This window comes from Citrus clementina, unplaced genomic scaffold (assembly GCF_000493195.1).
Source record: "Citrus clementina cultivar Clemenules unplaced genomic scaffold, Citrus_clementina_v1.0 scaffold_4, whole genome shotgun sequence".
In the NCBI taxonomy this organism is placed as follows: Eukaryota; Viridiplantae; Streptophyta; class Magnoliopsida; order Sapindales; family Rutaceae; genus Citrus; species Citrus x clementina.
In genome coordinates, this window is record NW_006262274.1 from 18,827,593 (window position 1) to 18,844,428 (window position 16,836).

The 16,836-nt window shown below is 33.6% G+C and overlaps 3 protein-coding genes across 3 annotated transcripts in view; all 3 read left to right on the forward strand.

The window, feature by feature from the left end:
* The first annotated feature begins 760 nt into the window (after positions 1-760).
* Positions 761-2,181, forward strand: LOC18044808. Its single transcript, XM_024186718.1, has 2 exons — positions 761-1,281; positions 1,374-2,181. Exons 1-2 carry the CDS (start codon positions 850-852, stop codon positions 1,977-1,979), a joined length of 1,038 nt encoding a protein of 345 aa, XP_024042486.1. The 5' UTR covers positions 761-849; the 3' UTR covers positions 1,980-2,181.
* Positions 2,182-7,666: 5,485 nt separating this feature from the next.
* Positions 7,667-9,298, forward strand: LOC18044809 (ATP-dependent Clp protease proteolytic subunit 2, mitochondrial). The gene is made up of 2 exons (XM_006437522.2): positions 7,667-8,068; positions 8,735-9,298. The coding sequence occupies exons 1-2, from the start codon at positions 7,765-7,767 to the stop codon at positions 9,169-9,171; spliced, it is 741 nt and encodes a 246-aa protein (XP_006437585.1). The 5' UTR covers positions 7,667-7,764; the 3' UTR covers positions 9,172-9,298.
* Positions 9,299-11,625: 2,327 nt separating this feature from the next.
* LOC18044812 (ENHANCER OF AG-4 protein 2) overlaps positions 11,626-16,836 on the forward strand; it is a 9,475-nt gene continuing 4,264 nt past the window's right edge. The window contains exons 1-3 of the mRNA XM_006437526.2: positions 11,626-12,070; positions 12,905-12,981; positions 14,824-16,737. Of these exons, the coding sequence (XP_006437589.2) occupies positions 11,960-12,070; positions 12,905-12,981; positions 14,824-16,737 (2,102 nt within the window). The 5' untranslated portion in view covers positions 11,626-11,959. The remainder of the gene's footprint in view (positions 12,071-12,904; positions 12,982-14,823; positions 16,738-16,836) is intronic.

A 16,836-nucleotide genomic window follows, 5' to 3' on the forward strand; every position in this document is an offset into this window, starting at 1 on the left:
TGAGCCTCTGGCTTACGTTTTACTTAATGTCTAACATAAGTGAACTTCTTAACGCATATTAATCTTTTGGATTAAGCGAGTCTCTAAAAATATTAATAATCTAAAGAATTTTGATTTTATTTTTTATAAAATAATCATAAAAATTTTATATATTAAGAAATTAGATGACCATTAAATGCTGTGCACAATTATTAATTATGGCTTGAAGCTATGTATAATTGGCAACTAATTAAATAACTAAAAAAAATTTGTTTAAATTTTACATGCAAAAGCTCTCTGCTGAAAACATTTTATTAAATCAAACTTCGGTAGTGAGCTATGCACTCTCATCCTCCATTGTGGCAATCAGAATTCTTCAATATCATAAGGCATAATTCGATCACTTAAACTAGGGGCATGCAGCAAACACATGAACATAGTGTGTCGTTACTTGATAAATCTTAAAAGAATGGGAAACTCTTTTACGTTATTTCCTCAAAGAAATTTGGATAAGAGAATGAATCTGACAATCTGTACATGACAGAACTGTCCAGGGGGCTGAACAAGAAGAAGAAAGAGTAAAAGTTTAAAAACGTGGACAAGATGTAAACGTGTGAGAACAACGACTCTGCCACCAAAAGTCCAAGTCCTCCTTTCTAACCAAACGATGTACAAGCTTATCGAAAATGATTTTTTTTTAATAAAAAATTAAAATTTAAAAATTAAAAATCTGTTTTATTTAAATAATTTAATATTAATTTTGGCTTATAAAAATATATAGTCATAATTATGTAGTTATAGCGATCCCAAGTCGCCAACCGCTCCCTTCTATTCAAAGTCCTCCATGCCGACTGCTCGTTCCTCCCTTCCATGGCAAAAGCCCCAGACAAAAAACCCAGAAGAAGCGCCGGCTTTCTTTGCTGTTTTGGGGTTTCCCGGAAAGATGAAAATTTTTCCGAGAAAATATCATCAGTGAACAAAGTTGTTGAAGTTGAATCCAGTAACAGCGGCGATAAAGACAAAGGAACAGTCCCCTTAGATACTGCTACTACTACTGGTTTGTTTTCTTTTTGGCCAATGTTTCGTATGAAAAACTCCTCCGCTAAAACGGTCCCTTTAGATACTCCTTCGGACAAGAGCACGGATCTGTCTGAAAACAATATCCATTCATCGAAGTCATCGAACTCCTTTAAACCCAAATGGAAGATTCACAGGTTGTTCAAAAAGCGCACGAATTCAAACACCAAAACTATGCCGTTTCGCGAAATTAAAACTCTCGTGAAGGAAGAAATGATTGAAGAGGTAAGAAAAAGAAATTATTTATTTATGATGCAGAATATCTTGTTTCTATACCTGTCGCATAATAAATGGATTAACTTATTCGGACAACGCAGGGACCCGAACAAAACAACACCCTTGAAAATCGGAAATCACTTGATCGTCGTCATGCGGATACTTCAAAGGACGCCACGCGTCGGAAGCGGTTATCATTCCGCCGCAAGATAGACGCCATAAGAAACGGGTCCTCGAATCAGCCCGGTTCGCCCGATGTCGTCGCCAAGCCCAAGCCTCCTCCTCGTGCTAGGACGACTGATTCCAACGCGGGTAAGGCTGCTGCTGCTACGTTAAAACACTCAGTTTCTATGCCGGTTCCGGCCCGTCACAAACGGGCGAACCAGTTGTCGTCGAAATCTCGGGTCGTGCCCAAGAAGACCGGCCAAGATGATAATGCGATGGTGGTCAACAAGTTTGACCCGGTTGTGGGCATGTCCATTATTGTGGTCACTTTGATTATTATGTTCATCTGGGGCCGATTGTGTGCGATTTTGTGTACGTCTGCATGGTTCTACTTCGTCCCTCGATTAAGGGCCATCAAGAATGATGATGCCGCGACGATGAAAATCAACGGTGATCTTGATATGAATTCTCAAGAGTACAAGAAGAGGGTGGTTTTGGAGGGATTTCTGGAGAGGGATCACAGGACCGTGCCTGCTTTGTGATAAATTTGTGTCCTTTTTCATTTTTTTCTTTTTTTGGGACATTAATGTGCATGTTAGTGGTGTTCCTACAGTTTTTGCTAAACTGAGCCGATGGCATTTCGTGTAAATTAACGATAGAAACATATCTAAATTTGTGAAAAGGCAGCGATGTTTCTAGAAGTTTGTTAATTTTCTACTTTTCTAGTTTCTGCTGTTCTTTTAATTGGGCAGTTGGAAATGTCACGTGATTAGATGTGCATTGCACGTGCTTCTAATTAATTTTTGATTAAGTGGACTTGCCCTGTGGCTCTTGCATTGCGGTCAGTTTTCGTTGCAGGTTTCTCCGATCGCCTCAGCCTTGGCCCAAACGAAATATCGTTTTTATTTAAAAAAAAAACATTTTCTTTGTACATTTTTTGTTATTTTACCTATTCTTGATTCTGAGTATTCCTTTTTCACGATCACATCGTAACCTGAAAACGATGATTATATTTTTTTCTCTTTACTAAACTTCAACACTACCGATTCTGAAAATTATGATTATTATTTTTTTTTTTAATGGTGTTAATGATATATTACGTTACTTATTTAATTGATGAAGTTGGTGATCAGGACCTCTATGCGACTATTGAAACCTACGCAATTGTGAAGGCAATATGACAAACCGTGGATGATACGGATAATGGCAGCAGAATAGTGGCTACAACAACTTAACGAAGAATGTACTAATTATTTTATATTGACTAATTATGAAACATGTTTTATCATAACAACTGGCATTAATTCATGTCACTTAATAGCTTCTCTTTAATAAAATCCATAATTTTTTTTTTAATACTGATTAAACATCATATTACTGCATTACACAGATATGTACAACAACTGCTATTATAACAGATATATTACACTGATAATTACAATCAGATATACACGATTGAGACTTACATTATTACATTGAATTCTGTGAAGTACATGCCCAGACAAATAATCTCTCACAGAAGAGGAATATCCATACTCCACTCACAATTTGCAAGGAATAAGCATTGTGGGGGCTTGAACCGCTAAAATCCATGATTCTAAATAAAGATCATCACTCTCTCTCTCTCCCTCCATTAAAAAAAAAATCAATCAATCAATCAAAGAATTTGGATTTGTTAAAGTCTAAGTTAGAAAGGTATTAAATCGTATGGTTTAATAGTATAACAACAACAACAGCAACAATAATAATAACAAATGTTTGTGAACTTTTATATACAATGTAAACATTATGAATTATTTTGCTCACATATATGTTGTGAATGAAATTTCGTAACTGAGGCTATTGCAAATCTAGGATTAAATTGTTCAAGTATGATATGGCGCAATGAATGGCTTAATTATACCTATCAAAATAAGTTTGCACGAGACTAATTGGGATCTTCTTAAATATCATGTTATTTTGCAATTCTTGCATATCATTAAGTTGTGTCTCTTCAACTTTCTTTCTCTTTAATAAAATTTTGTATGCTTATTAAGAAAAGACTTTTTTTTATGCATAATTGTTTTGTTTGCTTTGTAAAACCTTTGTTTTTATGGTTTTTCTTTGCCATTTTTTTAATATTTTATATTTAGAAATTAATAACAATTTTCTTTTGTGCAATATAATAACAATAACAAGCGAGTCTAGTTTTAATTTTTGACCCAATGAAAAAAATTAATGAGTCGAGTATTAGTAAGTGTTCCAACATGTCTCGTTACCAAACCTACTTAAGGTTTGCTTATTATAACTTTTCAAATATAATTTATTTAAGTAAAACTTTTACAAATATAATTTTTATTAAAAAAATTAGTTGTTTAGTTATCAATGAGAGTTTTTATTAAAAATTGTAAAATTATTTTAATAGGTAAGTTTTTTAAAGTTATTTTATAAAATAAATTAAATAAGATTATTAAATAAATAAATAAATGGTATTTTAAATATTTTAATATTAAAAAAAATTTAACCTCTACCCAAAAGTAGAGCTTTTACTAGTAATATATAAAGTAGTTTATTTAATTTTCAAAATCTTTACTTTAAAAAATCCAAATTAAAACAAAAATTAAAAAAAAATTATAAGATTGAATAAACATGTATGTCAATTTGATAAGATATACAAAACAGATACTTAGATGATCTTTTTTATTCAATAAACTTTTTTTTTTAACTTGTGTCTTTGATGATACATCCTATGGAAATGCGATCTTATCATAGATAAAATAAAAGTCATCTTATAGTAGTCGAAACACGTACTTTGTAAAATACCGTATTTATTACTTGTCATTCCTTAACTTCTATTTCTATTTCTCTTGATTCATCCTTATTAAGCACCATTGAGCTCATGATTCCTCCAAGCACTATCATTGGACATAAGTGTGCTCATGATTGAATGAATTTTATAGGGGTGTTCACGGATCGGATTTTACGGATTGGACATCAATCCATATCCGATCCATGATTTTGCGGATTATAATTTTTCAATTCAATCCACGGATTGATAAAATTCAATCCAAATCCAATCCATACATCTGCGGATCGGATGCAGATTTGACTGAATCCATATCCAATCCATACGTCTGCGGATCAGATACGGATTTGACTCAATCCATATGCAATCCACCATTTTGCGCATTAGTTTTCGAATTAAAAATTTTTAGTTCTCTCCAACTAATGAAATAAAAAAATCTAATATAAAAATAATTTTGCTACCAATTAAATTTAAAATTGAATAAAATTTAAATAAATTAATTGTTTAAATAAAGCTAAAATAATACATTTAAAGTTTCAAAATATAACACATTGAGACTAATTATTCAAATAAAGATACAATAATACGTTCAAAATTTCAAAATATAACACACCAAGCTTAATTGTTCAAATAAAGCCACAATTAATTGAAATGGCGAAGTTTCGGAAACCAAATACAGTCTGATCATTCACCAAGGCTGTTGCACCTGTTAAAAAATGGTGATTATGGAGTCATCCACAATGGGAACCAGGAGAAGCCGTACAGGTAGCGATCTTGAAGGTTGTGATAGTGAAATTGTTCAGCTGGAACCAGTGAATGTGAAGTGGCTCGATGGACTTGGGAAAGAAGATGGCTTGCTCTCGCCGGAATCGCGCGGCCGATGTCCTTTAAATCCGTGTCGAGAGTATATCCAACCAGTATTGAGTGTTGCTAGTGTGTGTGACGGTGGGGAAGCTTAAGGTTTTTTGTTTGCAAATTATTGGTGACTTAGCATTATGTTACTTTGCTTTTGCTAGTGCGTGTGACTTTGTTTTTATTTTGTTTTACAATTTTTACAAGTTATATTTGTATATTTGATTATTTAATTATTTTTCATTTTATATTATTATTGGGTAATAGCTAAGATATGTTATAGTGCTTAGTAACTATGCAATGTCACATTTATAATTTTTTAATTATATATATATATTTATTTTTTTTGCGGATTCACGGATTTATGCGGATTTACAGAAGTAAATCTATATCTAATCCATCGACTGCGGATTTTTAAATTTTAAATCCATATCCAATCCACCAATCCACGGATCGGAATTATACGGATCAGATTCAGCGGATCGGACGGATTGAGCGAATCGGATTGGATTCTGAACACCCCTAGAATTTTATAAAAAAATACTACTGTTTTTTAATGGATTATTCCAAAAGTGAATAATCATTTTATTATCTTACTTACATGTATATATAAAACGACTGAAAGTTTGTTTGATCTTGAAGTGTTGTAACTTTAAAATACAATTATTGCGAAAAAAAAGTTGCTATAAAATAAAATTAATAGTATATAAGAAATATAATTTTAAATAATAATTTTGACAAAATTAGTAAAGATATAATAGAATTTTTAAATACAAGTGTAAAATCAAATTAGTTTAATAGTATATAAAAAAACAGTAACTATTAAATAAAATTAATAGTATATAAGAAATATATTTTTTAAATAATAATTTTGACAAAATTAATAAAGATATAATCGAATTAATTAATAGTATACAAGAAATATAATTTTTAAATAATAATTTTAAAAAAATTAATAAAGATATAATAGAATTTTTAAATACAAGTGGACAATCAAATTAGTTTAGTTTTTAAACTACAACAGGTAATGCTTACGAAAAACTTTAATAATTTAGCTTTTAAGGTACAACTACTCAACTTTAATCTCAAATTAACCCTAAATTGCTATTATATTGTAAATGCAATAATATTCTCTTGAATTATCATAAACATCATATAAACTTTAGTCGAAAGTACTTAAAAAAGAAGAAGAAGAAGATAACCTTCCAAAAAGACCCCCACAGCAAACAATTATGCAAGGATATTGACTATTCTGCTATGTCAAGGCCGCATTCTCGACCAATGATTGCAGTAATCGCAGTGGGCTGGTAAAGCCCATTTGTAGTCATTGGGGTGTTTGGGCTGTTGGGCCTCCAGAATCAATAAATCGTAGAGTGTAGTCGGATCCCACTTGAGGCTGTGATTTTTTTTTTTAATTATTCGGAATAATTCTTTAAAAAAATTATTCGGAATAATTTATTCCAATATTAATGATAATCCAAATATACAAACAAATCAAAATTTTTAAGCTAAATATCTCTTAACAAATACAAATTTTATAGTTTTAGTTTTTTGAAAAATAATTTAAAAACATCATTTTTTATTCTCATTTTTTAAAACTTTGCCAAACTCACCTGAAAATTGTCCATTCTTATAACTGGCATACAATATCTTTTTTTGATCAAGAATTGATGTTTTTAAGTTACTTTTTAATTTTCGAGTTTTGTTTCAATTTCTTTCGATGAAATACTAAATACTTTGGTCAAATATCTTTTGGCGTTGTGTTCCGTTAAATGTACAGGAGATACAATTTATTTATATATCTAATCAGTTCATAAAATAGTCTCTTGGGTTTTATCCAAGTATTTTCAAATATCTTTTCTAACTAACTACATGAGTTCAAATTTAAATACTCTAGGGGGTCGGAAAAATCAATTTCAGCATAGACCCAACTTTTGAAGAAAAAATAGTTAATTCATAAATTAAAATTACAAAAAAAAGATACTTTCTATATTTTTAAGAATAAAGATTAAATCTTATAAAGAAAAATTAAATATCCCATATTTTCTTCCCCAATTTTTGGGTAAATTTTTAAATATCCCCTCATAAATTCACTATGTTCAAATTACCCTTTACTTTTGAAAACCTTGAGTAATTAAATAAAAATGGGGATAGATTGGAGAATTTGAAAAGCACGGAAAATAATTTGAATATAGTAAATTTACATGAGAAATAATTTAAAATTAACCATTTTAATTTAGATTAAACCATTGTTTGAACTTAGAAGAACCATTGATGGGTTAATTTTAAATTATTCGTGAATTGATTATCTTCAAATCACCTATTTATTTTTTAAAACATCAATTTTTATTGGAGAAATAAAGAATTTTTCAACAATCTATCTAATTTTTCTCTTATTTTTAGGAAAACAAAATTTTTCATCAATCCACCCAATTTTACTATTTTTTTTGTTGAATAAAAATAGAAGTAACTTGATTAGAGGATAATTTGAAGATAATATCAATTTAGAAGGGCAAATCTAAAATTTACCCATTTTTTTATTAATTATGAAAAATGAAAATTCATAATTAGCATTTACCAGCCCAGCCCAGCCCAACTGAGAGCGTAAATATTTCCCAAACTCAGAAACTGTGAAAAACGAAAGCCCTAATCATCGTCATCTCCGTTCTTCTGAATCCAAAACGCAAAGCATGATGAATCTGTTATCTCGAACCTCAATGGCCACTAAATTTCTACAATTGTCGAAACCGTCGGCTCAAATTTCAGCTCGTTCGTTCAGTCTGATACCGATGGTGATCGAGCACTCGTCGCGAGGGGAGAGAGCGTACGACATATTCTCGAGGCTTCTCAAGGAGAGAATCATCTGCATCAACGGACCTATCAACGACGACACCGCCCACGTCGTTGTCGCTCAGCTTCTCTTCTTGGAGTCCGAAAACCCTTCGAAGCCCATTCACATGTACCTCAACTCCCCCGGCGGCCAGGTCACCGCAGGTTCTCCATTTTGGGTTCTTTTTGTCATTCTATCAATTCGCTGAATTTTAATTTATCGATATTTAAGCTTTTATATCATGTCCTTAATTCATTTCTATAACTCATTTTAGGCAACTATATTTGTGACTGAAGTGCTGATAGTTCTTAATTGTGTAGACATCAAGATTACAATTGCTTTCTCCCAAAAAAAAAAAAAAATTTTAAGTGCTTTTTTTTTTTAACAGCAGCTTAAGGCTCTGTTTAATATAGCTTTTCAAATAGAGCTTTTATTAGTAGAGTTTTTAAAGTTTAAATTTGAGTTTTTGCTAGTAGAGACAAAATAGCTTATTTAATCTTCAAAAGCTCTATAGAAAAATAACCAAACAATGACCAAAAAAAATTGAAAAGAGCTTATGGAATTAAATAAGTACTTGTGGCCAGCAGATAAGCCATACCTAAGTGTTTTTCTGACCTAAAAATTGCTTCTTAGAGATAAGAGTAGTTTCTTAATTCCTAAAAGTGTTTTGTTTATGCTTGTTTTGGCAAAATGCTATGACTGAAGAGGCTAAAACATTTTGATTTGTTTGAAAACATGCTAATGATTAGACACATTGGAATGATATTTATGGCTGTGAGTTGACTTCATGATTATGATGATTCTAATGCCTGTGTTTTTACTATGTACAGGTCTTGCTATTTACGATACGATGCAGTACATTCGATCTCCAATTAATACTATTTGTTTGGGTCAAGCTGCATCCATGGGTTCCCTGCTTTTGGCCTCGGGTACCAAGGGGGAAAGGCGGGCACTCCCAAATTCAACTATCATGATTCATCAGCCATCTGGAGGGTATAGTGGGCAAGCTAAGGATATGACAATTCATACAAAGCAGATAGTTCGGGTCTGGGATGCACTCAATGCTTTATATTGTAAGCACACGGGGCAATCAATAGAGGTTATTCAAAAGAATATGGATAGAGATTACTTTATGACCCCAGAAGAGGCAAAGGAATTTGGAATAATTGATGAGGTTATTGATCAAAGACCAATGGCTTTGGTGACTGATGCTGTTGGAAGAGAAGGCAAAGAAGGCAAAGAAGGCAAAGAGAAAGGTTCAAATTAGGAATAGAGGGTAAGTCTTTGCCAATAATTATTCTCATTACTTAACTTCATTTAAAATTTTGTAAACTTTATTTGATAGTTGATGCCTGATTCTGGAGCTTATATGAAATTTCTTCTTTCGTTTTGGATCTCTGACTTGTTTCTCTTCTAGAACATACTTTTATGAGGCAATTTGTTGTCTTGTCTTTGATTGTAACACCTTCGGATGGTGTGCTATTGATGGAAATGCAGATTTTAGTTTTGGCTTTGCTTCATGCTTCCAACCAGCCTAAGTTTTACTTCATCCTTGGAGCAAGGCCCCACTTTCACTTGTAACCCTTTTGTTTAATGTACCACTGGCCTTTACTTGGTAGCAGCTGGATATTATTTGATATAAGTAATAGCATAGATCTTGGAAGCAATAATATATAAGCAGGATTTGTGAGAATTACTGGTGCATGCTTATGCTTGAGGTAACTTGGTAGTTCAGGAAGCTTGACTATGTCAACTGTGGAAGGTTGCTGAATGTGCTTCTGAATTTGAAGCACTATGATATGTAGGTCAAGTTTATGGGAATGAGTCTTGAGGTTTTACAGCGTGCCTAACTAAAACTTATGGCTCCGGCAATTTTATTTGACTTCTCTCTCATATTTGGTCAAGGTGGTTGAAAACTTCTTGCATATTGTTTACCATGTATTCATTTGCATTTCTTTTTATCATTTTTGTTCTTAATTTTCCTTGGAATGGCAGACTTTTTTTTTTTTTTTGGGAGAAGGGCAGACATTTTGATTGATAGGTGTGCTTTGAACAATCTAGCTTCCATTTTTATGTATATTTATTGAGAAGGATAAGCTTTTTTTATTTTAGCAAATTGAAAACTGTTGTATTTGAAAGATGGAAAAACCATGGGGGCGAGGGGTTAACATTGCCACATTGGATGTGCATGTAGAAGAGGATTTCCAGGGTTTCGAATGCTTTAAATATTCTCCTCGAGAAAAGCTAGGACGTTGGGTTGGGGCCACTTGGACTCATTTAGTATTGAAAACTGAAAGGCATCGAGTCTACTACCTAAATATTTGTCTTGAGGTAATTGGTGGAGAAGGATACTTGAGTCAAAAGTTTATTATGAAGGGCCTAATTTAACTTGCAAAATTCAGTGTCCTATTGTGAAGTGTGATTTGAGTGCGCAAATTCTCAATCATTTAACATATTCAAACTAAATTATCGTATAAATATTAAAAGTCAAAAGATGACTTTTTATTTGTGTCAATTTTAACATTTCGAGACGGGGACCTGTCTATGTTACAGATTCTGTAACAAACATCTCCCGTCATCCCACCATCCGATTTTCTTTTGTTTAGTTTCTCACTCCACATCCAACCACATCCAACGGCTGATGCTGCAGTCTGTACCTTACAGATTCTGTAACGTAGTTTTGTCCTTCGAGACGGTATTGGATTAACTGATGTTAATGATTAAGAATATGTGCGATAATAATATTAAAAAAAAAAATGAAGTTCAAAGATTGTGACCTTCTTTAAAGTGCAAAAATGTGTAGATAAACAGTTGCTTAAAAGAAAGAGAGAGAGAGAGAGAGAGAGAGAAAAGGGTTAAAAAAGTGGGGTGTATCAAGTATTGCATAATGGCACTATAATCTTATTAACCACTCGTGCAGGAAATTTCTTGTACTACCTTCAAGAGGTCTGATCAATCGAGTTAACAATTACCACTCACAATAACTATTTAGAATAAATGTTTACAGATCAAAGAAACATTAAAATGATAGTTAAAATTTAAAAATGCAATAAGAGGAAAAGCCAAAATGATATAATTAAAGCAAAGAAGAGAGATTTTAATACTAAACACTTTAAATAATTAGGTGAAGTTATATGTCAAAATCCAAGTGTTGTGATGGCTCATTTTGTATTGTTGTCAAAGAGGCAGTGCAAAGGCAATGATTAATTTTACACTTTTTAAGCAATTTTTTCAATAAATTTGTTTTAACTGATGCGGTGATCATGCATTGGATGATGAAATTGTCTTTTTTTATTTTATTTAAATGGGATAATAAAATAAGTAATTTTATAAATTATAAAATTGATCATCTAATAAATAAATATATAAAATATCAATTAGATTATTTTTATTAGAAAAAAATTAGAATTTGCATTTTGTAATTGGATGGAATATGGCGAATATTATAATCTTTTGTTGTCGTGAAATAAGAAATATGTAATATAAAATATTATTTAGAGATATGCCTAAATTTTATGCCATATTAAGACGGTGGTGGTAAAAATTAAGGTGACAAAAATACAGACAAGAAAAGGATGTTACCTCGTCTCGTTCCTTGTCCCTGGCCTAGCGCGTACTAAAAATCCTTTGTAATTTACAAAATAACCCTTCTTACAATTTACTTGCTTCCCCCAGAAAACAAAAACCAAAACGAAAACAAAACCCCCCCCCCCCCCCCCCTCTCACAAAAACTACTCTCTCTCTCCCCAACCGCCTCAACATCTCTTTCGCACTTCCTCTCTCTATACAATCACTCAGTTCTCCTTGCGATGTCGTAGCGCTCCGTCGCCGGAACTCCCTGCCGACGGCAGAATCTCCGGCCGAATATTCTGGATTTTAGGTTTTCCACATTAGCTTCATTTGATTTGGATTCTCCGTACAATTGGATTCGATCTCCGCTTTGAATTTTTGATAGCAGGATAGAAAATTTTTTTTTCCTTTTTTTTTTTTGGTCCTAGAAATTAGGTTAGGTTAGGTTAGGATTTTACGTGGTGGATATAAGCTTGTAAAACGACATGGCTGGTGGTCGTCGAAAAGGAGGCAACAAGGCCAAAGCCAAGAGTCAGTTGAGTTTGGGCGATCTTGTTCTTGCCAAAGTCAAGGGCTTTCCCGCTTGGCCTGCCAAGGTCTTTCTCTCTTTCTGTTTCTATTTCAGTTCCTTTTTTTTCCTTTTTTAATTGCCTTATGATGATATTATTTGATGCTCCTATGTGATACATGCGGCCCTTTTGCCCCATTAGGGTTTTTAGAAAATTAACTTTATTTTACTGTAAGATGGAAGAAGTGGTTAGATGATATCTTTTAGGTCTTGGATTTAAATTTTCAAAAGTGTTATGCTTTTAGTAGGAGTTCTAATGTTAATTTATTGTGGCATTTGTGTGGGGCTTGCTTAATTTACAAATGGATGGTCACTACTTTGATTGGTATGCAATTTATGATGACGTGGCTTTGAAGTTCGTAATGTTGAATTCACAGTGTTTTATGTAAGAGCATTTGGACAGAACCGTAATTCCTAAAGCAGCTGTTAATAAATGTAAACAGATTAACATAATGCATAATGTGGGATTCGTGCACATTAGGCATGCTATATGTTACTTGATTTGGTATAAAGAGATTGATTGAGATTATATTTGTCTCCATTTTGGATATTAGTGTTTCCAACTTCTTCGACTCTTCTTCGGATAGGTGATATGGATACAAATGTTGGGATTTTTTTTATACACATCAGATTTGCTGTAAGTACTAGATTCTAAGTGAAAATCTTTTTTACGGTTTTAAATTGGTCTTCATCTTGGACATGAGACTGTATGCCATTTCAAACTGTTATTTCACAATATTTGTGCATTTTAGGTTTTTGGTTAAATTTTGACATCGATATCACTGTGTCTGAGGTCATTACCTTTTTAATTCACTCTTGTTAAGATATTAAGGTTGCTGAATGATTTGGTAAAATTTTTCAGATTAGTCGACCGGAAGACTGGGATCGAGCTCCAGACCCTAAGAAATATTTTGTTCAATTCTTTGGAACACAAGAAATGTGAGTATTTTTCATTCAATTCTGACATGTTTATTTCTGAATCATTGGTGGCTGAGCATCAGTACAGAGGCTTGATACACAACATGAGCTTTGCAATGGTGTTAAGTTGTTGAAAATATTGATTAGGAGTACGACTTCCCGTTTTAAAACCATGTGAAGTATTTGAATTATTAGTTCATGTGCATATATATCGTTTTTCCACCAATGTTGCTCTAATATTGCCATTAAGTTTCTTCCCCCACCTTTAGTGAAGCACCATTATTTGTATTGAACAGTTGATGCTACATTCTAGCTATATATTCTTTAACTTTCAATCGTAATTGTGGTTGATTTCATCTGATTGTGAATTGTTTTGAGTGTTAATAGCATGGTCCTTTTCAGATTATTTATTTTGTGCTAAATTGTATAAACATTTATGGAAACGGTTAGTACTCATCAGAAACAATAGCACCATTGTAAACTTTGGAGCGAGTTGTAATTATCTTTTGGTGAAAGGACAGTTGGTAGTTCCTGGGGGATTGAATTTCAGTCTTCAGGCTTGGAAATTCAATTTTCCTTGTTTCTTTGTTCTTTTGGCCAGCGGCCTTGTGGGGTGGTGGCATTCTAGGTTTCCGCCTACAAAAATTCTGCAATTAACGTAGTTCAAGGTTTTTCTTCTTTTCTAGGTTCATCATGAGCCTTCCTGCTGGCTTAGTTGGACTTCATCTTATAGCTCCATAAAGGAATATTTAATAAAATTTTCAAACTTGTTTTAAAGTGTGGTGGGGTTTTGGGGCTGCCTATAAATATTGAGCAAGTACTGTACTTGAAGGTTTTTCTTTATTCTTCCCTAGATTCATGGTGTCTTATGAGCTTTTCTTCTGCCTTAGATGGACTTTGGCTAATTGTTTTCAATGTTTTGTGACGTTTTCAATTGTGACCTTTACAATTTTTCTGTTGATGGGTATTACACCATTGCAGACCATGTTCCTGTACAACTAGAACTGATGTAAAAAATATCTTAAAATCGAGAAAAGACACTTACAGTAAAAAGAAAACCTGTACTATGCTGATCTTTGTCGTTAATTTCTTCATTTTTGGTTGTTTGTGATAATATCGCTTTGAGATTAACATCCTTCTTACAACAGGGTGGGGAGGGATTTGGTTTACATTTATGTGCAATGTTGTGCCATGCTCAGTGCTTTTCTTTAATATTATATGTCTATGGATGAACGAGTTTATTGTAGTTTCCTCCTACAACTGGAGATTAGTTAATTGAGTTGCTTGCAGAATGTAGAGATGTCTAGGTTGAATTATTGATATTATTCTTGTCCATTCTCTGATTTAAGAGGTGAAGTGACATTTTTTCTTTTATTTGATGGTTTTGCATTTCCGAAAAGACCAATTTAATGAATGCAGCTTGTGAATGGACTTTGTTTTCTTTAATTTTAATGAAGCTATACTTTTATGTAGTGTCTTTGGTTCCTGTTTAGGTGTCTTGTCTGCTCGTTCTTGCTTGTTCGGAGAGCTTGTGCCCTTTCATTATTCATGTTTGATTTTAATAGAAGTTTAATGTTTATCAGCAAAAAAGAAAAAAAAAATTGTCTCTAGATAGTGCTCTTGATAAAATTTTAGGCACTCTTGTTCTATTGGACTGTTTCTACATATTGTAATTGTTAGTCATGTTTGAAGCGATGGTGTTTTATGTTATTTTGCTACTGAGTTTAACCAGGCAATATTCCATGTTATTTTGCAAGTTTATTTTCTCTCTTGATATTCTATTGCTTATTTTTTTGTTGGTTGTGTTGATTGCTACAACATATTATCTTCTCACTTAGCCCCTTTATTTTCTCATCATCACAGAGCTTTTGTTGCTCCCGTTGACATTCAGGCATTCACCAGTGAGTCAAAGAGTAAATTGTCTGCTCGGTGTCAAGGTAAAACAGTTAAGTACTTTGCCCAAGCTGTGAAGGAAATCTGTGTTGCGTTTGAAGAGTTGCAGAAAAAAAAATCAAGTGAATCAAGACTTGATAATGATAGATCTGCACTTGGCTTTGAGGCTGCATCTGTTGATGGAGAAGATGTTGACTTAAAAGACGGGACATGTGCTGTCATCCCTAATGGAGAAACCAAAACTGAAGATATATGTGACTTTGGTACTAAGTTAGAGCCTTGCTCAAATAGTCTGGGTGAAACTGAAAGTGAAGACATTAAGCGTTCTATTTCATGTCATGCTGATGATATTTTATCCCCAGTTCTGTCATCTGAGAAAAATATGAAAGTATCTAATGGATCACAATCGAAGGATGAGGCTTCTTCTGATAATAAAGAAGATATCAACAAACACCCTGATAAAGGACAGAAGGCATTTCCTAATGGGCACAAGTTAAAGAAAATGGCTTCTGGATCAAAAAAAGCATTTGATGGTTCTGTTGGAGGACAAAAAGGTAACTTGGATGTAACATCATTAAAGGATGATAGTTCTGGTCAATGTGTCAATATCCCTGATTCTGATAAGCAGCATAAAGACATATCAGATGGAAAAGTTGCATCTAATGGCAGCATGGCAGAACTTTCACAGGATGGTTTGAAGTCAGATTCAGATATTGGCACTGGGAAAACTAAAGATTTGTTAAGAGCCAAAAGAGGCTTCAAGGGATCAGATGTAGAGGACACCATTGCCAGTTCCAAGGGTGAGGTTTCTGGCAATAAAAAGAGTGCTCAAGCTGGGACCACTGGAAAGCTGAGGTTAGGAACAAATGGAAATTTAAATCCTGTAAAAAAGTCAAAGTGTATAGATTCGAAAGATGTTCCTGCCAAGCTATCTGCCACAAAAAGCACAAAGACTGATCTTTCAAGTTCTAACATTGTTGACTGCAAAATGGTTGAATATTCTGACTCGAAAGACTCCACATCACATGTGAAGAGAGAAATGGTTTTGGCATTGAAAGCCCAATCTGTCAAACGTAATGTTGGACCTGATGGTTCTGGTGATGAAGCTGTGCTGCCCTTAACCAAGCGGCGTAAGCGGGCATTGGAAGCTATGTCTAGTTCTGCTACTCTTAAATCTGACAAGGTAGAAAGAGTTTCTGTCGAAGTTAAGAATGACATGGTTAAACCTCCAGTTCCACTGTTGGCCAAGAGACGGAGAGCGGTTTGCCTATTTGATGACGACGACGATGATGAGCCCAAAACTCCAATTCATGGAGGATCTACCAGAAATTCAAAAGCTCTTCTTCCATCTGATTCTGATACACATCTTCAGAGTTCCGCTAATGCTCAGCAGAGTGATAGTGCTAGAGATTCTACTGGAGTTGAGAATAGCATCAAGAAGGAAACACCTTCACAATCACTTAATGAGTCTGTGTTACCTGGCCAACTGGTAAGTGAGGAGAGGAGGCCTGCTTCTGATGTTGGTACTGGTGCTGGAAAAGCAGAATCTGAGCAGGTATCATCAAAGGAGGCTAAAGCAATTTTGTTTTCTCCTAAGTCTCCTCATTTGGCTTCTGCAGCAAAAACAGCTGCAGAGCAGCAAAAAGCCTCTAAATCTTTGGTTAATAAAGGTCCCAGCACTGGTTCTCTAAAAAAGGTTCAGGCCATGTCCGGTAAGATTTCTGATTCCATGACCTCTTCCCAAAATCATGTGCCAAGTCAAAGAAATAAGCCGGCTTCTTCTGGAGAAAGACCAAAATCTACTCCCAAAGCAGCTTCCCGTATTAACGACCATGCTGTTTTAGCAGAAACTTCAATGGAGCACAGCTACACGCCAACTGAAATGTATGCAAGATCTCTCTGTTGCTTCTCTTAAAATTGCTTTAGCCTATAACGACCATGCTTGTTATATGTATAATAATTTCTATGTATGTATTTTTGCTT

What these genes read in the sequence shown, in the direction of transcription:
- LOC18044808 (XM_024186718.1), top strand. Translation starts at nt 850, where the DNA reads ATGGCAAAAGCCCCAGACAAAAAACCCAGAAGAAGCGCCGGCTTTCTT. An exon ending in AGGAAGAAATGATTGAAGAG is followed by an intron (nt 1,282 to 1,373) that starts GTAAGAAAAAGA and finishes CGGACAACGCAG; the next exon opens with GGACCCGAACAAAACAACAC.
- LOC18044809 (XM_006437522.2), top strand. Translation starts at nt 7,765, where the DNA reads ATGATGAATCTGTTATCTCGAACCTCAATGGCCACTAAATTTCTACAA. An exon ending in CGGCGGCCAGGTCACCGCAG is followed by an intron (nt 8,069 to 8,734) that starts GTTCTCCATTTT and finishes TACTATGTACAG; the next exon opens with GTCTTGCTATTTACGATACG.